General features: G+C 44.7%; 1 protein-coding gene across 7 annotated transcripts in view; it reads left to right on the top strand.

Annotated features, from left to right (window-relative positions):
- LOC139262996 (teneurin-3-like) overlaps window positions 1–8,278 on the top strand; it is a 924,456-nt gene extending 916,178 nt beyond the window's left edge. For all 7 annotated transcript variants that reach the window (XM_070878430.1, XM_070878437.1, XM_070878446.1 and 4 more), the window contains 2 exons: window positions 3,359–3,489; window positions 6,618–8,278. In XM_070878430.1, the coding sequence (XP_070734531.1) occupies window positions 3,359–3,489; window positions 6,618–7,373 (887 nt within the window). In that variant the 3' untranslated portion in view covers window positions 7,374–8,278. The remainder of the gene's footprint in view (window positions 1–3,358; window positions 3,490–6,617) is intronic.
- Window positions 8,279–9,559: the final 1,281 nt, after the last annotated feature.

Consider the following 9,559-nt stretch of genomic DNA (forward strand, 5'->3'; position numbering starts at 1 on the left):
GAATCATAGAAACATAGAAAATAGGTACAGGAGTAGGCCATTTGGCCCTTCAAGCCTGTAGCACCATCTAATAAAATCATGGCTGATCATTCCCTCAGTACCCCTTTCCTGCTTTCCCTCCATACCCCTTGATCCCCTTAGCCGTAAGGGCCATATCTAACTCCCTCTTGAATATATCCAATGAACTGGCATCAACAACTCTCTGCGCAGGGAATTCCACAGGTTAACATCTCTCTGAGTGAAGAAGTTTGTCCTCATCTCAGTCCTAAATGGCCTATCCCTTATCCTTAGACTTTGTCCCTGGTTCTGGACTTCCCCAACATCGGGAACATTATACCCGCATCTAACCTGTCCCGTCCCGTCAGAATCTTATTTATTTCTATGAGATCCCCTCTCATCCTTCTAAACTCCAATGTATAAAGGTCCAGTTGATCCAGTCTCTCCTCATATGTCAGTCCTGCCATCCCGGGAATCATTCTGGTGAACCTTCGCTGCACTCCTTCAATAGCAAGAACGTCCTTCCTCAGATTAGGAGACCAAACCCGAACACAATATTCCAGGTGAGGCCTCACCAAGGCCCTGTACAATTGCAGTAAGACCTCCCTGCTCCTATATTCAAATCCCCTAGCTATGAAGGCCAACATACCATTTGCCTTCTTCACTGCCTGCTGTATCTGTATGCCAACTTTCAATGACTGATGAACCATGACACCCAGGTCTCGTTGCACCTCCCCTTTTCCTAATCTGCCACCATTCAGATAATATTCTCTCTTCGTGTTTTTGCCCCCAAAGTGAATAACCTCACATTTATCCACATTATACTGCATCTGCCATGTATTTGCCCAATCACTGAACCTGTCCAAGCCACCCTGCAGCCTCCTAGCATCCCCCTCACAGCTCACACCGCCACCCAGTTTAGTGTCATCTGCAAACTTGGAGATATTACACTCAATTCCTTCATCCAAATCATTGATGTATATTGTAAAGAGCTGGGGTCCCAGCACTGAGCCCTGCGGCACTCCACTAGTCACTGCCTGCCATTCTGAAAAGGACCCGTTTATCCCGACTCTCTGCTTCCTGTCTGCCAACCAGTTCTCTATCCACGTCAGTATATTACCCCCAATACCATGTGCTTTGATTTTGCACACCTATCTCTTGTGTGGGACCTTGTCAAAAGCCTTTTGAAAGTCCAAATACACCACATCCACTGATTCTCCCTTGTCCACTCTACTGGTTACATCCTCAAAAAATTCCAGAAGATTTGACAAGCATGATTTCCCCTTCATAAATCCATGCTGACTTGGACCGATCCTGTCACTGTTTTCCAAATGCGCTGCTATTTCATCCTTAATAATTGATTCCAACATTTTCCCCACTACTGATGTCAGGCTAACCGGTCTATAATTACCTGCTTTCTCTCTCCCTCCCTTTTTAAAAAGTGGTGTTACATTAGCTACCCTCCAGTCCATAGGAACTGATCCCGAGTCGATAGACTGTTGGAAAATGATCACCAATGCATCCACTATTTCTCGGGCCACTTCCTTAAGTACTTTGGGATGCAGACTATCAGGCCCCAGGGATTTATCGGCCTTCAATCCCATCAATTTCCGTAACACAATTTCCCGACTAATAAGGATATCCTTCAGTTCCTCTTTCTCACTCGTACTTCCGGAAGGTTATTTGTGTCTTCCTTCGTGAAGACAGAACCAAAGTATTTATTCAGTTGGTCTGCCATGTTTTTGTTCCCCATTATAAATTTACCTGAATCCGACTGCAAGGGACCTACGTTTGTCTTCACTAATCTTTTTCTCTTCACATATCTATAGAAGCTTTTGCAGTCAGTTTTTTGTCCCTGGTAAGCTTCTTCTCGTACTCTATTTTCCCCCTCCTTAACTAAACCCTTTGTCCTCCTCTGCTGAATTCTAAATTTCTCCCAGTCTTCAGGTTTGCTGCTTTTTCTGGCCACTTTATATGCCTCTTCCTTAGATTTAACATTATCCTTAATTTCCATTGTTAGCCACGGTTGAGCCACCTTCTCCGTTTTATTTTTACTCCAGACAGGGATGTACAATTGTTGAAGTTCATCCATGTGATCTTTAAATGTTTGCCATTGCCTGTCCACCGTCAACCCTTTAAGTATCAATTTCAGTTATCAATATTTGTATGCCAGACAATGTATATTGCTCACCTTGATGATGACTAGAAAAAAGAATCCGCTATTATGATGGTAATTCCATTCCAGGCAGAGCTTGTGTGATTAGTTTAGATACGACTGGGGCTGTATAATGGTGCAAGAGCTCTTCATTACTGATTGGGGAGACCTATAAAGCAGTTCAAGGTTTGATTTTCCCTTCTGCTCGTATTGGCGTTTCAGCAGGAGCAGGGATAAAAAATGTGTATTGAGAAATATTTTGCCAGTTGAGTTCTTTAACTATTGTATAGAAAATTCAGGTAGATTATTATTATAGTTAAATGCAAAGGACAGATTGCAGCCACCCCACCCCAACCCGAATAATTTTCTAACCATGCCACAGGCATGATTCCTGCCTCTGTGCGTCCAACGCCCCAGTCTGAACCACACTTCACAACCTCAACATCCTATTTGACCCCGAGCTGAGATTCCATCCGCATCCTCTCCATCACAAAGGCTCCTTCATTTCAGCTCCATCAGATCGCGCGCTTCAGCCCAACTGCTGCTGAAACTCTCGGCCATGCCTTTGTCATGTCCAAACCTGACTATTCCAATGCCTTGCTGGCCTGCCTGCCATCTTCCACCCTCTATAATCTTCAGCTTGTCTGAAACTCTCCTGCCCCACCCCATGTCATGCTCAACATTGATAAATGTAAAAGGCAGATTGCGTGACATTGTAAACCAGCATTGGCACCCGATCCTCAAATACCTCATTTAAAATTCTCATCCTTGCGTTTAAAGCCCCTCATGGCTTCTCCTCTCCCCTCCCTAGCTCTGTAAATTTCTCCAACACTGCCACCCCTGCCCCCCTCCCACCTAGTCTACTCAGTCTCTCCTCATTGAACAGTACCCCCTTCCCAGGAATCAGTCTGGTGAACCTTTGTTGCACTCCCTCTATGGCAAGTATATCCTTCCTTAGGTAAGGAGACCAAAACTGTGCACAATACTCCAGGTGTGGTGTCACGAGGGCCCTATATAATTGCAGTAAGACGTTTTTACTCTTATACTCAAATCCTCTTGTAATAAAGGCCAACATACCATTTGCTGTGTATCAAAATAAAAATAAGCATTCAGTTTGTAATGCATGGACAATCTCTCTCTCTTAAACTGTTGTGTATACTGCTCCTTCGTTGTACTCCCCGTCTCATTATTACCTTGTCTCCACAGATGTTAACAGCTGGCTACTGACATTTGGGTTCCAACTCCACAATGTTATTCCTGGTTTCCCTGTACCCAGGCAGGGCCTGGAAGAGCCTTCGTATGAACTTTTAAAGAGTCAAGAATGGGATGATGTACCGGTAAGATTCATCAACACTATCAACCATATGACTGAGGAAAAGAACAAAAGAAATAGGAGCAGGAGTAGGCCAATAAAGATAATGGCTGATCTGATCTTGGCCTCAATCCACTTTCCTGCCTGCTCCCCATAACCCTTGACTTCCCTATTGTTCAAAAATCTGTCGATCTCCATCTTAAATATATTCAATGACCCAGCCTCCACAGCTCTCTGGGGTAGAGAAGTCCAAAGATTCATGACCCTTCGAGAGAAGAAATTCCTCCTCATCTCCGTTTTAAATGGGCGATCGCTTATTCTGAAAGTATGCCCCCTCGTTCTAGATTCCCCCACGAGGGTAACATCCTCTCTGCATCTACCTTGTCGAGCCCCCTCATAATCTTATACGTTTCAATAAGATCACCTCTCATTCTTTTAAACTCCAATGAATATAGGCCCAACCTGCTCAACCTTTCTTCATAAGACAAACCCTTCATCTCAGAAATCAACCTCGTGAACCTACTCAAACTAGTGAGTATTGCAGAGCAAACCAGACCTTTGACCTCTGCAGCCAGATTTGACTTCACAGAGGTGATGAGTAATAACCCAGCTCCATAGAGAAGCTGAGTCATCCAACACCTTCCCTTACAAAAGGACAGCGTTAAAATCGTGCAATGCACTATCAGCAACACACAGCTTTAAATGCTAGTATGAAGTATGTTTTAGAAACAGAAAAAGGCAATTAGATAAATCAAGCCTGTCCCTTTTTCATAGAGTTAGGGGGGTATTCTCATCCACAACCCCACCCAGAATGAGGGAAGGTTTGGACAAAGGCAAGGGAATACACATTAAATGGTACGACACTGAAAAGTGTAGAGGAACAAAGGGACCTTGGAGTGCAGGTCCACAGATCCCTGAAGGTAGCAGGCCAGGAAGATAAAGTGGTTAAGAAGGCATACGGAATACTTGCCTTTATAAGTCGAGGCAAGGAATATAAGAGCAAGGAGGTTATGCTTGAACTGTATAAAACACTGGTTAGGCCGCAGCTGGAGTACTGTGTGCCGTTCTGGTCACCACATCACAGGAAAGAAGTGATTGCACAGTAAAGAGTGCAGAGGAGGTTTACAAGAAATTTGCCTGGACTGGAGAATTTTAGCTATGAGGAAAGATTGAAGATGCTGGGTCTGTTTTCTTTGGAAAAGAGGAGGCTGAGGGGAGATGTGATTGAGGTGTATAAAATGATGAGGGGCCTGGATAGAGTGGACAGGAAGGACCTGCTTCCCTTGGCAGAGGGGTCAACAACCAGGGGACATAGATTTAAAGTAATTGAGGGGAGGTTTAGAGGAGATACGAGGGAAATTTCTTCACCCAGAGGGTGTAGGGGTCTGGAACTCACTGCCTGAAAGGGTGGTAGAGGCAGGAACCCTCACCACATTTAAAAGCTACTTGGATGTGCACTTCAAGTGCCGTAACCTACAGGTTCACAACCCTCTGGGAGAAGAAATTCCTTCTCAACTCGGTTTTAAATTGGCTCCCCCGTATTTTGAGGCCGTGCCCCCTAGTTCTAGTCTCCCCGACCAGTGGAAACAACCTCTCTGCCTCTATCTTGTCTATCTCTTTCATTATTTTAAATGTTTCTATAAGATCACCCCTCATCCTTCTGAACTCCAACAAGTAAAGACCCAGTCTACTCAATCTATCATCATAAGGTAACCCTCTCATCTCCGGAATCAGCCTCGTGAATCGTCTCTGTACCCCCTCCAAAGCTAGTATATCCTTCCTTAAGTAAGGTGACCAAAACTGCACAAAACTCTACCCTTATACAGTTGCAACAGGACCTCCCTGCTTTTGTACTCCATCACTCTCATCACCCCTTAATCTTTTATACTGCGACCCTAGTCTACACAACCTGTTCTTATAATTCAACCGTTTTTAGCCTATCCTCCTGGTGAATCTCTGCTGCACCCTCCAAGGCCCATTGATCCTTCCTGAGCTGCAGTGTCCAGAACTGAACACAATACTCCAGATGAGGTCTAGCCAGAGCTTTATACAACAACAACAACTTGTATTTAAATAGCATCTTTAACATAGTAAAACACCCCCAGGTGCTTCACGGGAGTATTATAAGACAGAAATTTGACACCGAGCCGCATAAGGAGAAATTAGAGCAGATGATCAAATGCTTAATCAAAGAGATGGGTTTTAAGGAGCGTCTGATAGAAGGAAAGAGAGGCAAAGAGCCGGAGAAGTTTAGGCAGGAAATTCCAGAGCTTAGGCAACAGAAGGCATGGCCAATGGTAGAGCGATTATAATCAGGGATGCTCATCTTGGGGGCGGGCGGGGGGGCTGGGGGTGCGGTTGTGTGACTGGAGGAGATTACAGAGATAGGGAGGGGCGAGGCCATGGAGGGATTTGAAAACAAGGATGAGAATTTTGAAATCGAGGCATTGCTTAACCGGAAGCCTTGGTGCGAGTTAGGACGTGGGCAGCTGAGTTTTGGATGACCTGAAGTTTATGTAGGGTAGAATGTGGGAGTGCGTTGGAACAGCCAAGTCTCGATCGCACAAAGGCATGGCTGATTGTAGCTTAACTTCGATCCCCTTGTATTCCAGCATTCCTTTCGCATTTTTAATTTTTTTGTACCTGTCCACGAGTGATTTCTGTTCAAGGACCCCTAAATCTCTGCTCCTCCTCAGTTCCTAGCTTCTCGCCGTTTAGAAAATACTCTGATCTATCTTTCTTGGGTCCAAAGTGAATTACCTCATACTTGCCCACCCTGATTTACATGGCAAATTGCATGGAAGATTCCTTAGCTCTGTTTTGTATTCGGAAATGTATCTCTGCATTATGCTTTCCTATTCATTTAAACAGGAACTATTGGGCTACAACTCTGTCTTAGGTGTTAGCGTGCATTACCGCATCTGCCGCCTGTTAAGCGCCTTCTCTGATAGAGGACAATGGAACTGAATATCAGGCGGGGCGTATTATGGGCGGCCAATATAGTAGCGTCCGGTTTGTGCTATCGCCCAAGATGTATTTCTACCCCGCCATGTGTAAATAAAAACGCAGTTTGTATATTGTGCTTTGTTTCAGAACACAAAGGGAATTTTACTCTCGTCGCTCATGCATTTGTTTTTTTGGTCTTGTTTCTAGTTTCTGTCTGGAGTGCAACAAACAGTAGCAAGACAAGCAAAGGCCTTCATGAGCCTGGGCAAAATGCCAGAGATTCAGATTGGCAGACACCAGGCCAACGGAGAGAAGCCATGGCTCTGGTTTGGAACGGTGAAGTCTCTGGTCGGCAAGGGGGTCATGCTCGCAGTCAGTCAAGGGAAAGTGACGACCAACGTGCTCAACATCGCAAACGAGGACTGCATAAAGGTGGCGGCAGTGCTGAACGGTGGGTACTACCTGGACAACCTGCACTACACGATCGAGGGCAAAGACACTCACTACTTCATCAAAACCGCCTCGCCCGAAAGTGACCTCGCAACGCTGCGCCTGACCAGCGGGCGCAAGGCGCTGGAGAACGGCATCAACGTCACTGTTTCGCAGTCCACCACTGTGGTGAATGGCAGGACTCGAAGGTTTGCCGATGTGGAAATGCAGTACAGCGCCTTGTCGCTCCACGTTCGCTACGGGACGACCCTGGACGAGGAGAAGGCTCGAATCCTGGAACAGGCCAGGCAGAGAGCGCTGGCGAGCGCTTGGGCCCGAGAGCAGCAGAGAGTGAGAGACGGCGAGGAAGGGGTCAGGCTATGGACAGAAGGAGAAAAGCGACAGCTGCTGAGCGCGGCCAAAGTGCAAGGATACGATGGGTACTATGTACTCTCTGTGGAGCAATACCCAGAGCTAGCGGACAGTGCGAGCAATATTCAGTTCTTAAGACAGAACGAAATAGGAAAGAGGTAACACACTGGCTAGTTGGTGGCTGCCAAAGAGATAAACTCAACACTGTCTCCTGTTTCTAGGAGAACAGGATATTAGTTTTGCTGCCCTCAGTTACCACAGGGTAATCTGAAGAGACTGAAATATTACTGAAGCTGGAGCTAGGCCTCTGCTCAGATCTATCTGTAGCACAAGTTCTTTCCTAGCACTGTTGGACTTGGTGGAACAACTTTTTCTACTCACCTGGAGCCTACAAAAGGGGAAGAAAGGTGGATACTGCAAACAAAAACTCCAAATCACCCTTGATATACAGGATTGTCAACTGCTTCAAAAAGAAAATTGTTTACAGTTGAATGCCACTACACACATACCCATGGTTGGACTAACATATGTAAAAAAAAAAATGCTTAACTGTTTTGTACTTGGCCAAACCTGTCGACTGTTTTCTGTTGTTTAAGAAACACTGTATTAAGCATTAGAATCAGTGTCCCAATACAGAAACTAACTGTGTATTATTACATGAGTAACCTTTGCTTACCAGAAGTAGTCTTAATCCTTCCTCACTCACAGTAAGTGATGCAACACATTGGACCCGTGGCAGAGAAAGGAACAACACTGCTTCATCACTGTACTGTGGAGTGGAGGGACTTCCTCTGCTTTCAATTGTGCTGCTTTATACAATGACACTTTGTGCACAGCAGTGTGACTGTGACACCAACAGAAAGCTACTCTTAGCGATTTTACAACGCCATCGGATTTGCCTTGGGAAGTTACGCGACATACAGGATCACTCTCACAGCAAAGCGAAGGAAACCCTTTACTTTTTGTAAAATGTGTGAGACCAGTACCTTATGGAGTTTTTATATGAATTCCAATTTACTGTTCATCAGATACTAGTCTCAGAAGATGTTAATTTATGTAAAGTGTTTCAAAGAAGTTTATACTTGAAAATAAAATCTTTAAAATACAGTGGCTGTCTCGGAACCTGATTTTCAGCTGGCAGGCTGGGGGGAAAGAGATTCCACGGCACCATCCTTTTCAGTACAGTACTTGTCCAAATTTGTCCCCTTTTATTACTTTAAACCAATATATACCCTGATTTATTTACAAAATTCAGCAGAATGAGGAAAGTCCATTTTTAAATTGTAAAGGTGCTTTGAGGTGTATTTTCATCCATTCACTAATGTTAGTGAAAAAGTTAGTGCGAGTTTTAGAGTAAAAGAGAAAGAACTTGCAATGATGCAGCACTTGTGTAGTGGAAAATGGTGGCTAAAATCGCAGAAATCTTTCCTCAATCTGTGCAGAGAAATTGCGGCCTATTGTCAATATGGGGGAGGGGGGATGAACCTTTGTTTCATTTATAGCGGCTACTGTTTTAAGTCATGTGTAAATACATTACTGATCATGTGACTGACTCATTTTTATATATCATCCCACATCAAGTCACCTGGGTATGAGTGCAGCACTGTCGGAGGTGCTGTCTTTCGAAAGAGACGTTAAACTGAGGTCCTATCTGCCATCTCAGGTGAGTGTAAAAGATTCCACAATTTTTCAAGACGAGCAGGGAGTTCTCCTTGTGTCCTGGCCAATACTTATTAGTTGATCAGCCCCACTAAACCAGTTAAAGGCGCTATATAAATGCAAGTTATTGTTTAATCATTCACCTCATTGCTGTTTGTGGACTCTTGCTGTGCACAAATTGGCTGCTACGTTTCCTACATTACAACAGTGACTACAGTTCAAAAGTACTATAGCTGTAAAGCACTGTGGGACATCCTGAGTTTGTGAAAGATGCTAGTTCTTTATTTCTATTCTGCCTAAATGCATGGCGGTTTCGTCGTAAGTTTGATTACTTTAGTGGGCAATAAACCATGTAGCATATACAACAATAAAATATATTGAAAGGATTTTGAATTTTTTTAAGCTTGAGCATCAGATCTCGACTGACAAAGACAAATTATCCTGAAGATTTTTTCCTCCAAACAATCACAGAAAATGTCCCTTTGGCCACGGTGTAGCAGCGACTACTACACTATAATTGCAGAGCGAATGTGATCGGGACCCAGGAGAGGCGTAAGTTCGGGGCCCAGGAGAGGCGAGAGCCCAGGGGCAGCACAGGCCAGCCCACACTGCGATATGTGTGCGCATTAGGTCCGTGCAGCAGAGCTGGTCTCCAGTCGTCTTGGTTAATCCTTGCCACTGGACCAAGA

Source organism: Pristiophorus japonicus, chromosome 1 (genome assembly GCF_044704955.1).
Source record: "Pristiophorus japonicus isolate sPriJap1 chromosome 1, sPriJap1.hap1, whole genome shotgun sequence".
In the NCBI taxonomy this organism is placed as follows: Eukaryota; Metazoa; Chordata; class Chondrichthyes; family Pristiophoridae; genus Pristiophorus; species Pristiophorus japonicus.